This window comes from Plasmodium vinckei, assembly GCF_900681995.1.
Source record: "Plasmodium vinckei vinckei genome assembly, chromosome: PVVCY_08".
Classification (NCBI taxonomy): domain Eukaryota; phylum Apicomplexa; class Aconoidasida; order Haemosporida; family Plasmodiidae; genus Plasmodium; species Plasmodium vinckei.
Genome location: NC_051300.1, coordinates 418,737 through 441,783, shown reverse-complemented (window position 1 = coordinate 441,783; position 23,047 = coordinate 418,737). Strand labels below are relative to the sequence as shown.

At 21.5% G+C, this 23,047-nt stretch overlaps 1 protein-coding gene across 1 annotated transcript; it reads right to left on the bottom strand.

Annotated features, from left to right (window-relative positions):
- Positions 1-775: 775 nt before the first annotated feature.
- PVVCY_0801080 (dynein-related AAA-type ATPase, putative) lies at positions 776-22,441 on the bottom strand (the record flags this gene model as incomplete). Its single annotated transcript, XM_008626913.2, has 1 exon — positions 776-22,441. One exon carries the CDS (start codon positions 22,439-22,441, stop codon positions 776-778), a length of 21,666 nt encoding a protein of 7,221 aa, XP_008625135.2.
- Between the last annotated feature and the right edge of the window lie 606 nt (positions 22,442-23,047).

The window sequence follows — 23,047 nt, the reverse complement described above, 5'->3', positions numbered from 1 at the left end:
ATTTACTATAAAAAATTGTGGAAATATATATTTTTTACTTTATATTTTTTTATTATATATTTTTAATTTTTTTAAATTATATACACTGAAAAAATATGCTAAATTTTGGTTCTTTATAATGATATTTAAATGCTTCCATAACATGCATATAATATTTTTTTGTCAAAATTTTCAAGAGTGAATTACTATATACAACACTATCACAATTTTAAATAAGTTAGGAAATTGTATGTTTTAACTTCTCTATGAATATAAGAAATATTGATTTAAAATTGCACAAATAATTCCATTTTTTATTGAGAAAAAAAAGGAAAAAAAAATAGAATGATTTATTAAAGGGTGTAAAAATATATGGGTATGCAAACTAACCATGGGATATATTTTATTTTTATTTTATAATACTGTAAAAAAATTGTAAATTTTTTTTTCTAAATAAGTTATAAAAGAATTTAAAGTTCAAATTCGATGGAATATTTTTATAGGCAAATAAATAAATAATTAAAAAAAGTGAAAAAAAACAATTTTATAGAAATTAAAACATGCACATATGTTCATAATAATTTGACACTTTTATAAATATTGACAAATATGATTTTTGAAACTCTTTGATAGGATAATTTGATTTAATTTAACTTTTTTTTTACCAAGGTTCAAAATTTTTAATTATTTTATCTTCTCAAAGAGTAGCATGGTATAATGCACGACAATCTAGTTACTGATATAAATAAGTATATGTTTATATCTGTAAATATGTATTAGTTTCGGGAATAAATAATTATTTATTATTAAGCACTTCAAACCACTGTCTTATGATATCACAAGTCATAGATGGTATATCATTTATATCATTGACAACGACAAAATATGGAAATGGGAAATCATGTAAATATGGAACAATTTCTAATTTATTATTTTTATAAAAAGTTTGTTTTAAGTTAAATATGGATTGAGCTTTATTATTAGATAATTGTGTGTCTATAATCATTAGAATTGGTATAAAGTTATTTTTAATTGAATTAAATATTTCACCTCTGACTACTGATTTATTAAATCTTCCATCACTTATAATAAGCATTAAATGGTTAAGTGTATTTTTTGAATTATTTTGTGTATAACTATTTTTAAATACGTAGTTACAAATTTTTAATGCATTTAGCATAGCACAATCAAATGAATTTTCTGTATCATGATTAAAATTGAAGTGATTTAAAATTTTTAAAAAGTTTTGTTTATTTAAACTATTAACCATTGGGCATACGATATTATTTGAACTAATTTGTTCGCTTTCTCCAAATGAGCATATTCCTATTTTTCCGACATTTAATTTTTCAAATGCTTTAGCAACTAAAAATATAGCATTTAATGTCATTTTTTGAATATTATTTATTTTCATACTTTTAGTATTATCTATTGCAATTAATATATTATAATCTCTTTTATTTAATTTTGTTTTTCTTTTCCATATTTTATTATTTCTAAAATTACTTGCAAAATAATTTACTAATTTTTTTATGTTTAATTTTTTTCCAGATTTATAATCACCTTCATATTTATTTCTAACAGTTGGTTCTAAAATTATTTTTAATTGTTCACATAATTGGCTAGAAATCATTTCAGTTTCATTATTAAGTTGCTCATATATTTTTTCATATTTTTCATCATTTATACTATTGCTCATATTATTATTTTGCATTAACATATCCCCATATTTTATTTTATCCTCAAAATTTGTATTTTCATTTTTTAATTTATATTCGCTTTCAAGCCCTTTTTCATTTTCATACATTTTGTATTTGTCTTTATTATTATCATTAAATTCGTTTTCTTCTTCATTGTCTTTTAATTCATCATCATAGTTATAGTCCTCACTAAATGAGTCGTGCTCAAAATCTCGTTCATCTTTTCTTTCACAATTTCGTTGATCATTATCTTTCTCCATTTGTTCTGATTCAATACTACTGACATTGTCATTTTCATCATAATTACTTCCAGTTTCGATATTCTTATCATTTATTTTTTGTTGTTGATGCTTTTCTGTTTTCATTTCATTTTTTATTTTATTTTGCTTATTTTTATTTGCATATACTTCTTTGATTTCTCCCTTTGAATCATCAATTTCACAATTATTGTCTCTATCAAGCTCATCCTTTGGTTCATCACTAAGAATACTAGTTGTATCGTTTTCATTAATTTGATCAGCAGTATCATTTTCATTTTTATTGTCAGAGTTTGGTTTAACGTTTTCAGAATTAATTATATTTTCTTGGGATGTATCAAAATTATTAATTCCCTTCTTTTGATAGGATTCTACATTTTCTCTTTCTTCATCTTTTCTATTAAAATCGGTTTCATTCAAGTTATGCAACTTTTCATTTATTTTTTCGATAAAATTAGATATATCCATAAAATTCTCAGTATATATATTATATTTATTAATAGAAAAAGAAAATGTATTTGAATTGGCTTGATCATCTTTTTCTGTATTATTTTCATTTCCTTTAAATCCCTTTTCATTATTTTTTTCAAATGAATTTTCCTGTTCACCTGATTCATCACTTTGATCCATTTCATCTCTTAATCCATTTATTCTACTTTCTTTACCTTTATTATCATTTGTATCATCAATTTTATTTGTGTCTAAACTATTTGCTTGTTTATTTGACAATATATTTTCATCTGGATTTTTTATTTTATCATTTTCTACTGTTTGTTCATTATGATTGATATAATTTGTTGTGTCTATATCTTTTCGTTTTTCAATGTCTTCATCATTTTGTTTAGAATGTTCTTCTATTTTAACTTCATTTTGGACTTCTGATTTTATATCTTTATTATCAAGTCCGTCATTTTCATGCTTTCCAATTTGGTCTTCTTCTTCTTTATCCAATTCATTATCTCCCTCTCCAATTTCATCAGTTTTTCCTTCAACTAGTTCATCTCCTTTTTGCTCTTCTTCCTTGAAACTTTGCTCACTATCATTATAATTATTTTCATCATACTTATCATTTTGATTGCCATACTGCTCGTCTTTATTTGTAGCATCTTCATCAATTTCATCCATATCACTACCTTGTTTTTCTTCTCTTTCTTGATCTCGCATTAATTTGTTTTTCATATTTTGATTATTTTCATTTTGCTCTAAATCGTCATTTTCACTTTGGCCAGAAATGTTAAAGTCACTTTCTTCATACTCTTCATCCATTTTATTTATGTCAGGATGTTCGAATAAATCATTTTTGGTAAGCTTATCAACATCTTCCCTTTCTTTCATTTTATTTAAATCTTTGTCATCTCTTTGAGCAGTATCATTATTTTTCTCTTCATCATCATATTCATCTAAATTTTGATCTTCATCAGATATGAACGATTTCGCACTTTTTGAAAAATCACTTGATTCAATTTCAAAATCAAAGTTATCACTTTCAAAGTTTGTATCATTAAATCCATTTTTATCATCGAAATTATCATGGCTATCTTCATTGGCATCACTATGAATTTCACTATAGTCATCATTTATATTATCATTTTTTTCTTCTGAATAGTTCATGTTAAAATTGTTATTTCCTTTTGATGTTTGCATTAATTCGTTGTTATCATTTTCAGAAATTTCACCAAAATCACTTCCATCAAATTCTATGTCGTTATTTTGATCATCTATTTTTTCATTTAGTGTATCTTTTGATTTATCTTCTGTTTTTTCACCAGATTGTTCTTTTTGTGGTTCTGGTTTTTCTTCACCATTTTGGCTTTCATTTTGATCGTCTACATTGAGAGCATCAAAATCAGTGTCTTGTTTTCCCTGTTCAATTGGATCACCAGAATTTTTATTTTTTTCCATATTTTCATTGGGTTTAGTTTGACTAATATTAGTTCCATCATTTTTTTCAAAAACATCATCGATATTTTGTTCTCGATCATTTTGATTAGGTTGATCAGAATTGTTTTCATCTTCATTTTGATTTTGATTTTCACTCTGTTTTGTATCTTTGATATTGTCAATATTATTTGACTCGTCTTTTTCCATATTAATATTATCCTGCTCATTTTGGAGTTGTTTCTTATCCCCTTTAGTATCAGTAGATTTATCCTGATTTTCTGATATTTCTTTTTCACAAAATTTTTTAAAATTATAAGTTGATTCAATAGCTTCTTCATTAAAATCTTGTTCATCTTGACTAAAATTATTTTCATCTTCATTATAGATATTATCAAGATCTTCATTATCAACATCGTCCGAAATATTTTTAACACCTTTTCCTTCTCCTAATCCAACTCCTTGAATAAAATCGATTTTATGAAAAATATCATCATTTTTAGACTCCTCACCATTTTCAGTCGTTTCATTATTATCTTTAACTTGTTTGCATAATCCTTTAATATATAAAATTTTTAATACTTTTAGAAAATATAATGTTATGTTTGAAAATCCAATATATATATCTAAAAAGTATAAAAATATAGATTTTATAAAATAAAATAGATTTTTACTCATATAATAAAATGTGTTTATTTTTTTTTCATAATTCTTTTCATTTTTTAATAAACTTAAATTTGATATGTTTAAATAAAATTCGATAATATCTGAGAAGGAGTATATTGTATTAACATTTTTTGATTCATGAAAATTGGGGTATTCTTCGTTTTTATATAATATTGATTTATTGTTAATTATATTATTTATAAAGACAACAATTTGGTTATTTATATTATCAAAATGTGACGAATTTATAAGTGTGTTATTTTTTTCTAGCTCATTATTTTGTGTAAATGGATTTTCTACTTGTTTAAAAAAAGAAATAAAAGAATAAATGCATTGATATGTTTTATTTTTAAAGTATATTCCTATATCTAAATAAAATATTTTAGTAAGATCATCTTCTAAATTTTTAATATTTCTTTCTACAAATTTCCACAAGTGTTCATTTACTTTAATTTTAAAATTGGACATTGAATTATTCTTAAACTGTTCTAAGCAAGAAATGGTATCTATATTTTTAATAAATTTAAATATTGCAAATTCGTTTGAATTATATATAATATATATAATTTTATAGATTGAAAAGATAATATTTTTGAATAATTCATTATTTTTTAATTGTTCTGAAAAAATACTTAAAATTTGTAATAAACTACTTTTAATTTCGTTACATTTTAAAATAAATTCTTCAAAAGTTTTTATGTCTATTCCAAAATAATTTATCTCATATTTTTTTTCAAACAACAGATCATTAATAATTAAATAGTAAAAAACAAAGTGATGATAAAATATATTTATTTCTCGTCTTAAATTATAATATTCATAATTTATAGAATTTAAAAGATATGTTGTTAATAGTTCATCATTTCGTATGTCTTCATGAATATTAATTGATTTTATATATATGATTAGATATAATATTTTAGAATTTTTATCTTCATTACTTTTTAAAATATTCTTTATTTTATCTAAAAAGGATAAGCTATTAACTTTTTTTCTTTTTATATAATTATCTATTTCATCTGATATATTTTTTACAAATTCGTCTAGTTTATTTTGCTCAGTTTCATTATCATTTTCTAATATACACATTAGGCAATTCTTAAATTCTTTCAAAATTTCATCAGAAGATGAATATTCAAATAAAAAGGATATACTTGTTTCATCCCCGTTTTTAATATCATCAAAATAAATTTGTTCTTTAAATATGTCTGAAAAAAAATTAAAATTATTTAAATCGTATAAAATAGGTATGTTTAATTTATTTTTTATAAAATGTTTAAGTATATATATCCATCTTTTTTTTTGATTCATATTTGCATTTGGGCTTTGTATATTTAATACATTTTTTATTTCATCAACAAAATTTTTTGATAATTCTTCAAAACTATAATAATTATCTACATAGTTTAAAAATTTGTTCATATTTAATTTATTTTTTATTTTCTTTGCTAAATTTAAAAATGATTTTTTCATCCCGCTTAATTCGTTTGATATGTATAATTCTTCGATTTGTTGATCTATAGGGGGAGAAATATCTTGTTCATCATTTTCTACAACTACTGGATTTTGATTTTCTAAATCTGAAGCTATTTCAAGATCAGACTCATTTGAAGTATTTTCATTTTCATCTTCATCTTCATCGTTATCATTATTTTCTTTAATAATTAGATCATCTTTTTCGTTATTATTTATTGAAACAAAAATAGAGTTTCGATTTTCTTGAATAAATTTATCCATAGTTATATTAATTTGTTGGAAATATAGTTTAGTATAATATACTATAACTTTTTTTAATTTAAGGATTGAAGATTTATATGCATCTACACTAATTAAATCCAAGTTAATTTTTTGCAACGACTTTCTTAAATTTAAATCAAAATAATTTTTACACATTTTTATTTTCTTTTGTATTAAAGGGGAATATATGTACATATAATTATATACATTTAAAAATACCGAACTCATAATTTTTTCTTTTATATTTTCAGAGGTTCCAAATAAATGTGCAACTAGACATATTAAGTTTAAACGTGCTGTAAATTCTCCAATTGTTGATTCTCTTAAAAATATGACTAACGTTTCAAATGTTTTTATAATTTTTAATTTCATATTGTCTTGAATATTTCCATGACCCTGAATATCTGATTCATCTGTTCGATTGGCTTCTTTAGAAATTTGTGTATTATCGTCATAGCATAGATAAAATAAAAATGAAAAAAGGTTTAAGGTTTTTTTTTTCACAATCTTTTTATTTAGATTTTTTCTAATATGTTTAATTTCATTTATTTTGTATAATCTGAAATATATTGTATACATTAATAATTGCTCTATGAATTTTTGTTGTTTTATCAGATTTAATCGTTGAATATTTATTTCATCAAAATTTATAAAATTATCATTTTTTAATAATCCAAATGTATTTATAATAGACTCTAGTTTTACAATAATTTTTTCTAATTCCTTTTTTATATTATTTATAGGAATAGATAATATACCATCTATTGAATTTATGATATTTAAAATATTTAAATGATTATTATCGTTATATATTAATATGAATTCTTTTCGAATATTTATTAAAAATAAGCATAGATCATTTAAAACTGTATATATATATTCTACTATATTTTCATCTAATAAATTAATATATCTATTTACATATATGTGATTTCCTTTTTTTTCATTTAAAAAAATGTCGAGAATTTTATTTTTAAACTCTGTAAACTTATCTTCTTTATATTGTGTCATTTTACTTAATTTGTTCATCATATTCAAAGTGAAAATTAGCATTTCTTTTTCTTCCGATTTTTTGCTTAATAAAAACATACAGTTGTTTTGGCTATCAAAATCATTGGGTGTGTTTAATTTGATTAGAAGATCTAAAATGTTGCTTATATTTTTTTGTGTCATACTTATTTCATTTTTCTTTTTCATCTTTTTATTATTATTTAAGTTTGATTGTTTTTTCTTAAATAATTTTACAATTTTATAAATAATAGAATTAAAAACATTTTCATCTATTACTTCTTTTTTTTCTTCATCTAGATTTGGAGAAGTCATATTTTCTTGGCTATTTTTTGAGTTTCCATTAAGTTTCTCTTCCTTATTATTTTGTATGGAATCATTTGCGTTGCTTTCACTTGAGCTATCATTATTTTTGTCAAAATTATATTCGTTTGATTCATTTTCGATTATATCTTTTTTATTTTCATTTATTTGAAAATTTCTTAAGATGATGTTAGTATCATTTTGTTCAGTTGAAAAATAATCAGGAGAATAAAAAAAATTGTCAAGTTCCATTTCAATTTTTTTATCAATATAATCTTCTTGTAAAATATATTCAGCTTTTTCTTTTGTAGCAAAATTTTTGAATTGATCAATTTTAAATAAGTCATTAATATTATTAACATTATTTTCATCCATTTGTGAATATATAATTTTTTTACATAATTTTTTTAAGCAATCTACTAATATTTTAAAATCAAAATCTTTGTATATATTTTTAGACTTTTGTAACATTTTTACTATAAATTCAAAGTATTCTAATTCACTTATTTTTCCATATTGATCTTTTTTTAAGTTAATAATTTTGTTGAAGTTTACTGGAAATTTTGTATAATCATATAGATTATCTTTCAACTGTTTTGTTTCTTCTGACCCTTCATTATATTGCATATCCAGACTAAAAATAAGTTTTGGATTTTTTTCACTAAACTTATCATTTTCATAAAAAGTAAGTGGGGATGAGATATTTGCATAATTACTGTATATATTTTCACCAGTTGTCTTAATTATATTTTGTCTATATTTTTCTCTTTTTTGCAATATAAATAAGTTTATATTATGGACTGAATGTATAAATGCGCACAATGCATATGTTGTTGAGTGTGTAAATTTCAATATCAAATTATATTTTTTTTTTATATGATATAAAAAGTTCATTGAAGAATTAATTATAGAATAACTGATGATGTTGTTAGTATTATTCACATTATTTAACAAGGATTGAATATTATCATATGATAATGTACTTTTCAAAAAATTATTAAAATCATTTTTTAATTTTATATATAAATTTTGAACATGTTCTGAATTATTTTTATATATATATTGTGCTATAAGGTAATTACATTTTTTATTCATACTAGTATTTATCATGGTGTAAATTTTTTTTTTTTTATTTTTATTTACATTGCTAAGTAGCTTTGGTAATAATGGTATATTCTTACTAATATTATTTATCTCTTTTTTTAAAAATACATTTTTTTTTATATTAAAATAATCATTATAGGTTAATTCATCAAATGGATTAATATTTTCATTATAAATATTTTGTTGAGTATTCATATATATTTGTTCCTTTGTTGATAAAGTTAATTTTTTGATATAATTTTTTAATCCAACTTTTTTAAAGATTTCTTTAATTTCCTTTCTTATTTGAGAACAAATTATATTTAAAAAGTAATGAGAGATATATAATGATCCTAATGCATATAAAAATTCTTCATCTTCGTATTTTTTTATCAAATTTATTAGATTTTCATGATTAGAAAATAATAAATTTACAACATCATTTAATTTTTTTGTATTTATTTTATTATTATTTTTGGTAACATAATTATATACACAATTATATATATAATCAATATCTAAACTTTGATTATTATTGTTTTTATTTGTGTATAAAAATTCAAAAGGTTCGTATTCGTCTGTGTCCATTTTGCTTTGTCCCATTTCAGAATTTTCGAATGAGCTATAATTTGATATATTTTTGTCTAGTGTTGTTTCACTTGCTATCATTATGTGGTTATGCACAATTTGAAACATTTTATTATTGGGCATAAACTCATATCCGCAATCAAATTGACATTCATTTTTGTCACTTGGTTTTAGTTCATCTATTTTTATATTATTGGTTATATAGGATTTATTTAAATATTTCTCCATATTTATTATTACAATTTTAAATAAAATAATTAGAAATATTGTTAAATATTTTTCGACTTTGTTAATATATTCAACTTTATTTTTTAAATCAAAAATGTATTTGTACAATTCTAACAATTGGACTATCATATGTGTGAATGGCATATTGTCTCTCTTAAAAATAATGAGTTGGTATATCTGAAAAAATAATAAATAATATATCTCCATAGGATTTGTATTATTTTTTGTTTGACTCTCTATATGATTATTTTCAAATATATTGTTAAATATGGTGAATACGTGTAAAATGAAATAATATCTTAATGTGCTTTGGCTTTCTAAATTTAAGTTTGTCAATTTCACAATCATGTAATTAATATTGATATTTTTTCGTGAAGTATCAAAAAAAGAATTTCCATAAAATGGGGTATCCTTTTTTAATATATAGTGATAGTAATTTTGTTTTAAATTATTAAAAATAAAATTACTCATATTTAAATGAAGTAATGTTATATTTTTATTATTTTTTATTTCTTTATACATATTTATGACTGAGTCAAAAATAACTGATCGGTTAAAAATAGACGTGCTTAAGTATGAGTACATGTTGTTACCTTTTGAAGCTTCCTCAAAGTTGTAATCAAAATATATATTTTTAAATATTGTATATTCTTCATATGTGATAATTTGTTCATTCATTTGGCTAATAAGTGAAGAAAAATTTTGGCTACCAAATATTGATACATAAGTATTATTATCTTTATTATCATTTTCTAAATCTGAGAAAAATATTTTTTCTTTTTTTGAAAGCCGGATATAATTTCCTTTATTTTTGTCCCCCTTAGCAGCTTCAAAATGATTATTAAACCCAGATAAACTATGATCATTTTGTTTTTCAAAACTATTTTCCATAGTTACAAATTTTTTAACATAATTATAATTTGTATCCCTTACCATATATATATTCATTAAATAATTGTAAATTAAAAATACAATTTCTTCAATTATAGTATATATGATGTTTATTTCTGTTTCTTCATCACTATATTGATAAGTCAAGTAATTTTTCCCCCGTTTTTTTTCGATTTTTTTTGCTCGTTTTCGTCTTTTTTCTGCATATACCAGTATATTATACTTTTCTTTGAGAAAACTTAATATTTCTATTTTTTCTTCATATATGTGCATAGTATTATCTATATTTTCTAAATATATATATACTTCTTTTATAGCTTCTTTAATGCATTTATTTATTTTATTCACGTCCATTTTGCATATATCAAAAAAGTAGGTATTGTTTGGATTTTTTTTTTCAGCCGTAGCGCCTTCTTCGTTTTTTATGCCTCTACAAGTTTCATTCCTTTGCATTTGAATGTTTTTTTGATAATTCCAATGACTATAAAACTTCATAGTCATGTAAAAATTCATCAAATATATAAAAGAGTTGTATAAATATTTCATATTTATATTGAACATAATAAATTGAAAGTAGAACAACAAATGGCTATTACTATTCCAATTAATGTTTAATCCTTTTTGGTTTATATGTAATTTGTTGGATAGGTTATCATATGTTGTGGTTATTTTATTTAAAGGATTTTTGAAAGAACTTGAGTTCAAATTATAGGTGTTAAGCATGGTAAATAAATTTTCATCGATTTTAGAGCTTCCTTGAATAAAATTTTTGATTATCAAATTCTCAATGCTTTTAATTTTTGAATTATTATTCTCATTGTTTAGAATTTTTAAAGCATTTGAAAAAGACTTTGTTTGTATAAGAAAATTTTCAATATCATTGGCAAGATAATTTATATTATTATTTATTGTTTTTTTTACGTGAGAAGGGAACATTTTATTTACACTTTTTTCATTATCATATATTTCTATATTTTCTAATTGAATGTTTTGAAAAAAAGACAAATAATTTATTTTATTTCTTACATATATATAATAACTTACATATATATTATTTACAATTTCAAAAATATTGTTTATCCATTTGTTTGAAAAATAAGTATTCTTTATGTTGTTCTGTTTTAAATAGTTATTCTTATCACCATTTAGTATTAGGAAATCATATTTTATCATATTACTTATGTTTATTTCACTTTTAGTAATATTATAATTATTGTATGGCATTTCATTATTTTGGAATACAAGTGACGAGTTCATATTATCATCACTTATCAAATGTGTTTGAAATAATAATTTTGTTTTTTTTAAAATTTCTAATAATTTTATATTAACTTTGTAAAACATTTTTTTTGTAGAAAATATAATTTTTACAACACTTGTTATAATTATTATCGTATTATAAATATTGTCTTTTTCTTCTAAACTTTTCATAGCTTCAAATATATAAATATACATAAATAAGTAATAATTAAACATTTTTTCTGTATAAGCATTGTGTTTGGTATGACATAATTTTCCCTTTATATTTGAGGTACTCATTCCTTTTATTATTTTAAAAATAACTTTTTCTAATGTAATTATAATTTTATTAAAGTAATAAAACAAAGAAGGTATTTCTTCACTATTTTCTTCTATCTTTCTATTTTGTATAAAATAATTGTAACTAAAATTGTATTTTAAAAATTCATCACAAAAATATACAACTTTTGAAAGTCTTTGATTTTTTCTGTTTATTAAATATCTTTTAGCTAAAATTAGTGGCTTGAAAAATTGACATAAGTTTGTGCTAATATCATTAGTAATAAATATGCTACCAAAAATATTTTCTTTTTTGCTTTTATGAATAGTTTGGCTTGAAATAACTTGTTCTGTATCATTGTCATTAATTGTTTTTCTTACGTCCCTACAATTTTTGGCATTTTCCCCGCTATTTATAAGGGAATATATAGAATTTGCCATTATATGAAAATAAGTAAGTTTTTTGTGTATAACATTTTTCGTAACAAATTTAAGATAGTTTATCATTTCAGTGTCATAGGTCAATTTATCATTTAAACTTTTTTTAACAATGATTTGATTTTTTATATTTAATAAATGTTCATATCTGTAAAATAAATCACATAATGAAAAATTATAAATAAAACAATATACTAAATGGCAAAATATTTTGTTCAATTTTAGGGAAAAAAGTGAATCAATTAATATTGCTTCTTTTAAAACATTATTTTTGTATATATATTCTGAGGTGTTTTTAAAAAATAAATTTGATGTCTTATTTCCTTTGTTATAATTAGAAATATAGTTGATAAATATGTGGATATAAAAATATATCAAATAATTTTCATCAGATCTATAAGCATATTTCGAATTGTTTATTTTAGAAATAACATAATAATTTATTGTATTATTATTAGTAGTTGTCGAACTGCCTAATCTTGAATATATGATGGTCTTGAATTTGTAAACAGCTTTAATAATACTATGGTTAATAAGTGAAAAAAATGGATAAAAATATAGCTGTAACTTTTCGGTGAGTTTTGAAAAAATTTGGCAATAAAAATTAGAAAATGAATCTATAAAAATATATTTCCATTCATTTAATTTTCCTATGTTATTATTATTTGTTCCTTTTATCAAAATTTGACTACAAATGTAATCAATATATTTATCTATAAAATAAATATTATTATCAAACTTATAATTTAGTAAAATGTTTAAATTGTTTTTGTAATTTTTATAAAATTTATAATTTTCACTTGTATTTTCATCTTTTGAAAAGTTTAGCAAATGTTCTTTCTTTATTTCCTCATTACATATATATTCTATAACATATGTACTTAGTGATATTATTAGACAAAAATAAATTATATCTTTGTTATATTTAACTCCATGTGTATTAAAAAAGGCATTATAACAATAATTTATATAATCTATAATTATTTTACAATTTACTTTTATTTGACTATCTTTAAAAAAAAAGAAGATTAAATCTTTTATTATTTTATTTTTTTTGTCTTCATCACCTTGTGTTTTTATATTATATTTCTTTTCACTTTCCATTTTCAAATATTTAAAAAAAAGTTTTATTATATAAATAAATATATTTGTTTCTTTAACTATATTTAGATAGCTATCTTTAACAACTTTTTTATTCATTCCATTTTCATTTTGGTTTGAGCTTAGGTCGTTACTATTACAACTTTTATTACTCATGGTATTATAACAATTGGTGACAACACTAACCAAATAATTATTAAACGAGCTACTATTCAAATGAGTATCCATATTTGCTAAAATTGAATTACCATTATTTTTGTTGAAATTTCGAACTTTAGTTGTTTTTTCAATTTCTTCGCTTATAGTGCTATATAATTTCGGATCCGAAATATTTAAAGGATTAATTTGATACTCATTATTATTGCCAAAATATATTTCTAAGCATCTATTTCTTAAGGCTTTGCTAATTTTATAATGTTCTTCTGAACTAAGTGTTAAAAATATTTGAAAATTTTTATGTGGTCTAATTTTTTTCTTCTTTCCAAACTCATGTAATAATATATAACCATTTTCTTCAAACAAACTATTTAATCTATCTAATAATGAAGGAGTAGAATGATGTAAATGTTTTAACAAAACCCAATGCCCCTTTTTAATAGCTTTAATAAAATTTCCTTCATTATATACATAAACATTTTCATTAATCTCGTTTGTATTTATTATATTTGTAGAATATAAAATATTTTGAAGAATACGGTTTATTTTTTTTTCTGTGTATGGAGAATCATAGGTAGCACAAGTTGTAAAACATTTTATAAAATTAACATATCGTGTCTGAACTTTTCCTAAAACATATCTATGATTTTTCAATGCTTTAACATAATTAATAGATAAAGTATTTAAAGTTTTCATAATGTAAATTTTAACTCTTCTGGATTTTATTTTTCGAGAATAATTTACACATTTATCATTTTTATTGCCACTAAAATAGTTCATATAAAATTTTCTTAAATTATTCCTTTTAAAAATATGCCTTAAAATAAGTCTATTTAATTTATATATTTTTTTTTCTAAACTAATTATAGCATTTTCTCGACTATTATGCTCGTAACATCCAAACAAATCAAAAGTATCAATATCATTTGTTAAAGCAAACTCAAATAATTTTTTTTGAAACATATATGCCAATTTATGAACAAATGATGATTTCCCAGAATTATTTTTTCCATTTAATAAAATAGGTACATTTAATTGTGTTGCTAACAAACATGAATAATATATTTGCTCATCTTTTAATAAAATGAGAGATGGTCGAATAACCAAATCACTAGCATTTATATTTGCACTAAGGTTAATATTTTTATTTCTTATGTTATAATTAAAACAATTTTCATAAATATAGTATAGATTATTTTTTTCCTTGTTATTTATCAAACTAATTAGTGCATCTTTATTTCCCACCTCTTTTATACTATCTAAAAATTCAACAGAATTATAATAGACATTTATTATAATACTTCTTACAATGAGCTTATCTTCTATGCAATTCAATCTACTAGATATTAACCTATCAGATATTTCTATGAAACTATTAAAGGTATTATTATATTTATTTTTTATATTTTCATTTTTTAAAAATTTACAAATTCGTAGTATATCTCTTAAGTTCCATATCCATCCTTCACTTTCATGTAGTAAAATATTTATTTTTTTTATTATTAAAACAATTTTTATAATTTTTTTTATCATATCTACTGAAATATAATTTTTGTATAAATTTTCAACAATGCATACATAGTCTTCTTCATTTAGTTCTTCAAAATATATTTTTGAAAATCTGTTTAAAAAGGATTTAGGTAAACCTTTTCTTCCCGCTCCTTCTTTATATGGATTTTGACAGCAAAAAAGTCGAAAGTTTTTATGTCCTTTAACCATTTGATTAGTTTCTGGAATATATATTTCATTACGGTGATCTAAAATAGAATTCAGTCCTTCTAATGTTTGTTGATTTGCTAAATTTATTTCATCAATTAATATCCAATATCCTTTTTTCATGCATTCTATCAATTTACCATCTTTCCAATAATATTGAAAACTTTTTTTTTTTTCGCTTTCTTCAAAAATTTTACAAGGTTGGTTTCTAGATCTTTTTGTCTTTACATTGGTTAAATAATTTTCTATTTCATCATCTTTTGATTCATTTTTCTTATCCTTTATTGGAAAATATGATCCAATAAAATCGTAAATATCAGTGCATTCAGATAAATTTATTCTAATTAATTTGTTTTTTGTCAATTTAGCTAATATATTAATTATGCATGTTTTACCAACACCTGGAGACCCTTCAAGAAGGATCGAACTATTTAATTGCATTGCTCTTACAATTTTAAACAAATTAATTTTAATATTGGGGGTATCAAAAACAAAATTATTGTCGTTAGAAATATTTTCTAAATTATTTAATAATTTTTTTTTAAATTTAATTTCAAAATTGTTAATTTTTAAGTAGCTTGGTGTGAAAATAAAATTATCTGTTTTATCAAATTGGTTTATTAGTTTTGTCACTTTTTTATTTGTTTTACTTTTGATTGATAAGATAAGTTTTTCCAAATGTTGTGTTAATAAATGTTTTATTTCATTTTTACATTTCATGTCTTCATTTCCATCAATTAATATTAGACATCCACTGTGGTAAAAGGATTCGATACAAAGTTGTTTTAATTTATTTAGAGATAACATATTATTATTTTTTTCCTGTTTTTTTCTTCTACTAATATATATATTCATAAATGCGATCCATTTAATTGCATCCCTTATAGATAGAGTAACATGAGAAGAAAGGGAACGATTTTGAGATATTTCTTGAAATAAATTACATAAGCATTTTGCAAAATTGTGTTTAATATTTTTTTTTTTTGTAAATCTAATCTGCTTGAGTATCAAATAATAGAAATCATCTGAATCATATGTATAAGTCTGAACATAAATTTCAGTAAATCGATTTTTTAAAGTTTGAGAAAGTTCTTTTTTTCCAAAATCTCCACATGGATTCATAGTACCAATGAAAAAAAAACTGTCATGGGCTTTTAGAGTTTTTACATTTGATCCCCCTTTTTCAGTTAATATTAAGGTTCTTTCATATTCAAAAACCGAATTTAATCTTTCAAGAACAGATGATTCAATTAATGAAATTTCATCCATTAAAAATATGTCCCCTTTTTTTAAAGAAGATACTAATATACCATCACGCCAAGTAAAAACGGATTTAAAATTATTTATAAATTTTTCCATTTTATTTAGTTTATTTTTAATTTGTTCATTTAAGTTATATTTTTTATGTAAATAAAGATTAAATATTAGGAAATCTTCTTTTTTTATATCTGTTATTTGTTCATGTATAATCCCACTTAAATAATTTGAAGCAAAACTATCTTGATAATTTGTATATATTTCATTATATAATTCTATACATATTTTTTTGAGTTTTTCAAAATCATCTTTTTTATTTTCTACTAATTTTAAACTACCAATAATATCATAAACATCTGTACTTTCATTACAATTTAATATATTTAACTTTAACTTGTCTACAAAACTAAGCAATTCACAACTTGTTGTTTTTCCACATCCAGTCTCCCCAATTAAAAGTGCTGATTCTTTATATTTAAAACATTTACATAATAGAGCCAATAATCGGCTTGTTGTTTTCCCAAAGTGCATATTTTTTAGATATTGATATCGTTTCAAATCGTCTGAAAGTCTATCTAATTTTTGGTCTTCTAAATTGTCATCATTTTGAATTTGCCTCATTTGTAAATTTCGAACATGGGAAATTTGTTTAGTAAATGCATTTTTGAAAGCTATTACATCCGAATCTTGTTCATAATCCAAAACAAATGATTCATTTTTTTTCATAAAATTTGTACATAATATATTTTTAACAGTTTCTTTGTCTTTATCATTTCTCAATTTTTCAGCAATAATATAATATCCATGCAAACATGCATCTGAATTATTATTTGGATTTCTGTTACCCCATTTAACTAAATCTCTTAATGTCATTAAACTTCCATTAAAATAATTATAATTTGATTTAACATCCTTTAATTCTGTGAAAACTTGAATCATTTTTTTAGAAATGCTTGGAGATATAGCACATTTTCTATGTAAAATAATTTCAAGTTCTTCTGTTTCAAAATCATTAATGCAAAATTCAATAAATCGACTTCTAAAAGCTTTTGATAATTCTTTTCTTCCAAAATAATTTTGATTATTGGCTGGGTTTTGAGTAGCAAATAACATAAAGTCTTTATGTGCTTTAACATAGCATTTTAATTCAGGTATATATAATTCTTTATTATCATCTAATATTCTATTTAATGATTCTAAAACTTCTGAAGGAGCCAAATTTAATTCATCTAAAACAACCCAATATCCATTTCTTACAGCTTTTACAAAAGCACCTTCTTCAAAAATTAAACTATCACTATTTTTATCATTTACAAATTGGCCATAATATTCATTTATATCTGTGTTCATATGATTATTGATTCTAATAAATTTATGACCTGTTATATCTGCAAAAAATTTAACTAAAGATGTTTTACCAACAGATGTATTACCTTCTAATAATATTGGCGTTTTTATACTGCTTAAACATAAGGCTAATTTTTTAATATTTTCTCTAACATTTTTTGTTATTATAAAATTCGATAAGATATTTTTTAAATTTATATCTTCATTTCCACAAAGTATCCAGCTATCTTCAACACATACATATTTTTCTATATCATTATTTTCATTTATATTATTACTTATTTCATTTACTCCCTTTTTATCAGTCTTATTATTGTAATTAATTTCAATGCCACCATTTATTACTTCTTTTAGATTAGGTAAATAAGCATTATTATCTATCTCCTCTTTGTTATTTTTGGTGTTAAAAAAAGTATACTGATAATAATTTTCTAAAATTGAATAATCAATAATTCCATCTTTTTCAATATGCATAGTACCATTACTATTACTCGAAATTTTATCATCAGCAATTTTTGAATGTTTATGTTGTGATAGTTTTAAATATTTATTAAAAATTTTTTCCAGAATTTTATGATTATTATAATTTACTGAACTTAAAAAGTTACAAATAAATCCATTTCTAACAGCCAAATGAAGAGGAACAGGTTTAAATTTTCTTTTATGAACATGTATGGCAAATTTTATAGCTCTAACTAAATTTCGTGTAGAAAATGATATTGGCTTATTTTCATTATTATTTATATTTTTTAAACTTTCTTTTTTAATCTCTAAATAACAATTTGTAATATTTTTTATCAATGTATGATCAGACGTTACGTCTTTTAAAATATGTTTTACTATCATTTCAACATCGTCATATTCTACAATTTCATCTACAAATATTTCAGTAAATTTATTTCTAATAATAGGTGGTAAATCTTTTTTACCTGATGATGTATTTCTATTATATATATCAATACCAATTCCATCTTTTGAATCTAATGCTTCAACTAATTCATCATATTCATTTGTTATTTTATCATCATTTGCAGTATTATTTTCATTCGAATTTTCTATATCTGTAGAATTCATTTTTTTTATTTTCTTTTTGTTTTTCATCCCTTTTTTCAAATTAGGAATAATTGGAGGATTCATGCATGCAAATAAACGAAAATCTTTGTGAATTTTTATTCTTTCATTTCCTTTTTCTATAACATCAAAATATTTATTTGATGAATCTAGCAACCCTTGCAATCGTTGTAAAATTTCAGTTTGTGCAAGATTTATTTCATCAAGTAAAATCCAATAACCATTCTGAATACAATCAATTAATACACCATCATGAAATTTGAAAATTAATTCATTTCCTGTTTTAGTTGGTTCTTCTTCTATTTCTTCCTGATTTACTGTAGGGGTTTGTTTATTTTCATTTTCTTTGGAATCTTGATTAGTGTTGCCAATTCCATTACACCCATTTTCTAGCTGCTCGATTTTCGCATCCTTTTTGAAAAAATTATAAAAATTATAATTCAAGAAATAGTTTTTTTTTTTCTGATTTAGATCATTGTTATCATTCCAAAAATCATTAATATTTTTGCAGTTATTTTGAAACTCTTTACAATCTTTAACAATTTTCATGTCAAAAATCTGAGTATCATTTTGAAATACATCTATAACTGTAGATATAAAATTATAACAGGTATTTAGAAAGGTAATATATTTTTTTTCGGTTAACAAAATTCTTAATTTTAAAAAAAATAAATTTACTTCCTTTTCAGTTAAATATGAATTGATTTTTGATATTAATTTTTTTAGGTCAGTAAATATTTCATTTGTTTTTACATTAATATTGAAAGGATAATAGTTACCAATTAGATCTGATGATTCTGATTGTTCACTAAAAACAAAGACATGAAGTTTTTTATCAAAAATATTGGATATGTAATCTATGAGGGCAGTTTTTCCTACTCCTGTATCTCCTAATAATAATATACTTTCTTTATTATGTACACCTTCAATTATTTCATAAATTATAGATTTATGTACTGACGTTAATAAAAATGAATGATTGTAAATTTTATCAAAATCTAAAGATATTTTTTTGTATTTACTTTTTAATGTTATATTAAATTCATTTATACAATTTTCTAATGAAAAATTTTTTAAATGTGTTAAAACATTATCTTCAGACAAGCCAAATAATTTTATTAATTTTAATAAAAAAATATATCTTATATTTGCATTTGGTATATGTGAAATTAATATAGATTTACAAATTTGAAATAAAAGCATTTTTGTTTTTTCATTTTCGTACAAAAATACTTTTTTTTTATTTACTCTTTTTATTATTTTAATTAAATCGTGTAGATTTATTTTTCTTAAAATACGATATTTATTAAGTAATTTCATAAAAACATTGTAGCAATTGTAAAGTATATATTTATAATTTTTATGAATACTATTTTGTAATTTTTTATATAAAATTTCTTTTATTTCATTTTTTTTATAACATCCAATAAAAACACTATGCCATTTGTTGAATAAATTATTTAAATTGTTTGGTCTATGATTTATAAGTATACGTTCTCGAATTTTTTCATCATCTATGAGTTGTTTTTTTTTCTCACCCATTTTTTTTCCTGTATTAAAATTAATGGTTGTATCATCTTGTTCACTCCCAAACTGATTATATTCATAGTTATTTACAGTAATAGTTGAAAATAATCTAAAATTTTTATGAGGGTATATATATTCACCCTTATCTGATAAATATATATATCCTTTACTAGTCAATTCTTGTAACTTTTCTACTATACTATTAGAAATATTATTAATATTTTCAAAAACAACCCAATCTCCATTTTTCATAGCTTTTGATAATATACCATATTTAAATTCAAAACAATTTTCATTACTTTCCCATAACCCTAAAATTGTTTTTGAATCAGATATATCATCTAAATAAATGCTTATCACATTTTGTATTTCACAATTTTCTTTGTTTACACAATTTTTTTCATATTTATTTTTAAATATTTGATCATATATATACTTTATTAGTGATGTTTTTCCTGATCCTTCATTTCCTATTAAAATTGTTGGCTTTTTATTATAAATATTTATAACTAATTCTTCTATCACATTTATTAATCTTTTTGTTATAACAAAATTATTTCTATTTTTCTTTATCATATTTGTTGGGTCTCTTATTTTTAAGCAAAAAGATGGATATATGACTGATTCAATATTTTCATAAAATTTCACTAGTGAATTTTCTGACACATTGTTTCGAAATTTTTCAATGTATATATATTCAAAATCTGCTAAAATACCATTATGTTTTGCCAGTATATCATATATGATATGGTTATATTTTTTGTTTTTACATTCCAATAGAGTTTTATCACAAAATATATTATTTTCACTGTTGTTGTCTTCTTCTGATTGTGTATAAAAATTATTATATGCTAGGGTGTTGTTAAAACTGGGCCCAAATATATCCATGGGTAGACAGTTTTTTTCAAGTCTATAATAATTTAAATAAATTAAATAAATTAAGGCCTCAAAAAGATCGTTATTTTTATTACATTTCATAACTTGGGGTAGCAAATTAATATACATTTTATCAAGTATATTATTAATGCTTAAATAATAATAAATTAATAATATTTTATATAAATATGTGTAATATATATCCTCTTTATATTTACATGCTTTTATATTATTCTCATACTTTAATAAAATATTTTTGAAATAATTATAAGCATGTTCAGATTTTACTAATACATAATTAAAAAAATAATCAATTGTATTTTTATAAAATAAGTCCTTACAAAATAATATGCTGTTCATGCAAATCATACAAAAGTATATTTCTATATCTATATTATATTTTTTAATAAAATTATATATATGTAAAGAAGGACGTGATTGCTTGAAATTATCTTTCGATTGTGTTTCTTTTTCTTCTTCGATCTCACTTTTTACCTCCATATTATAATAATCATGGGACGATAAAATTAAAGCTTCTTCAAATATCTGGTTTACAATTGAAACTGTTAAAAGATTAAAATATTTTAAAGACACTTTTAATAAAAATGGTTCAAACAATGTCAGTATAATTGTTTTTACAATTAATAAGTCTATCTTGTATTTATTTTTTAAATTATGAGACGATCTTTTAATAATACTCTTCAAAATATTAATCTGATTATTATCCGGTAGTATCATATTGGGTAATTGGGGAACTTCGTTATCCCCTTCTATTTTCTTACATTTTAATGATTGTCCAAATATAGAAATATTTGCATTTTTAAAACAAATATTTTTACTTAATTTTTCAAATTTTCTTTTTTTGATATTAATATGGTGAAAATAATTCAGAATTGTGCAACAATTGTTATAAATATAATTTACATAACTAAAATCTTCATTTTGTGAGTTATTTCCATTATGGTCTTCGATTTTTAATTCTTTTATTTCATTTTGTTCATTCAATTTATTTATTTGACTTGAATTTTTTATGTTCTTATTATTCTCTCTTTTTTTTATTTCTCTTATTAATACTGATGACCACAATAATGTTGTTTTATCTTCAAAATTTGACATTTTGCTTAAATTATATATTTCAAACTAGGATTATATTTATATTTTTTCAATTGAGATAAAATTAAAAAATGTTATAACCTGCGAATGATAACTATCGAACTGAAAACAATGGAGAACAATCCTTTGTTTTATTGTTTTCTTTCATTCATCAGTTTAATTGCCTATATTAATAGTTTAACTAATTTGTTTGTATCATTTTGCTATTTCATTATGAAAGTGTATATATCTCACCATTGAGTATTAAATTTGCAAATATTATTTTATGAGTGTCTATTATATCATTGATGCACTCAAATAAATATAATACAAAAAAACTCTTAAAGACACATATATATGAAGATAATTGATAAAATTCCTGTTTAATACATTAATTAGGGAATGAATCTGTGCATATATGTATGTGAAATTATCTCAACATAAAACAAATAGCAACAAAGTTTGTATAATAAATGTATGTAAAACGAATTTCCACAAATACTAGGATGTATATAAGTTGGTTATATATATTCTAGATATGCAACTCGCATGTCTCTACATAAATTAACAAATGTAATGATGTAAATAGAGTAGAGAATATAAACATATATATATATAACTAACTTAATT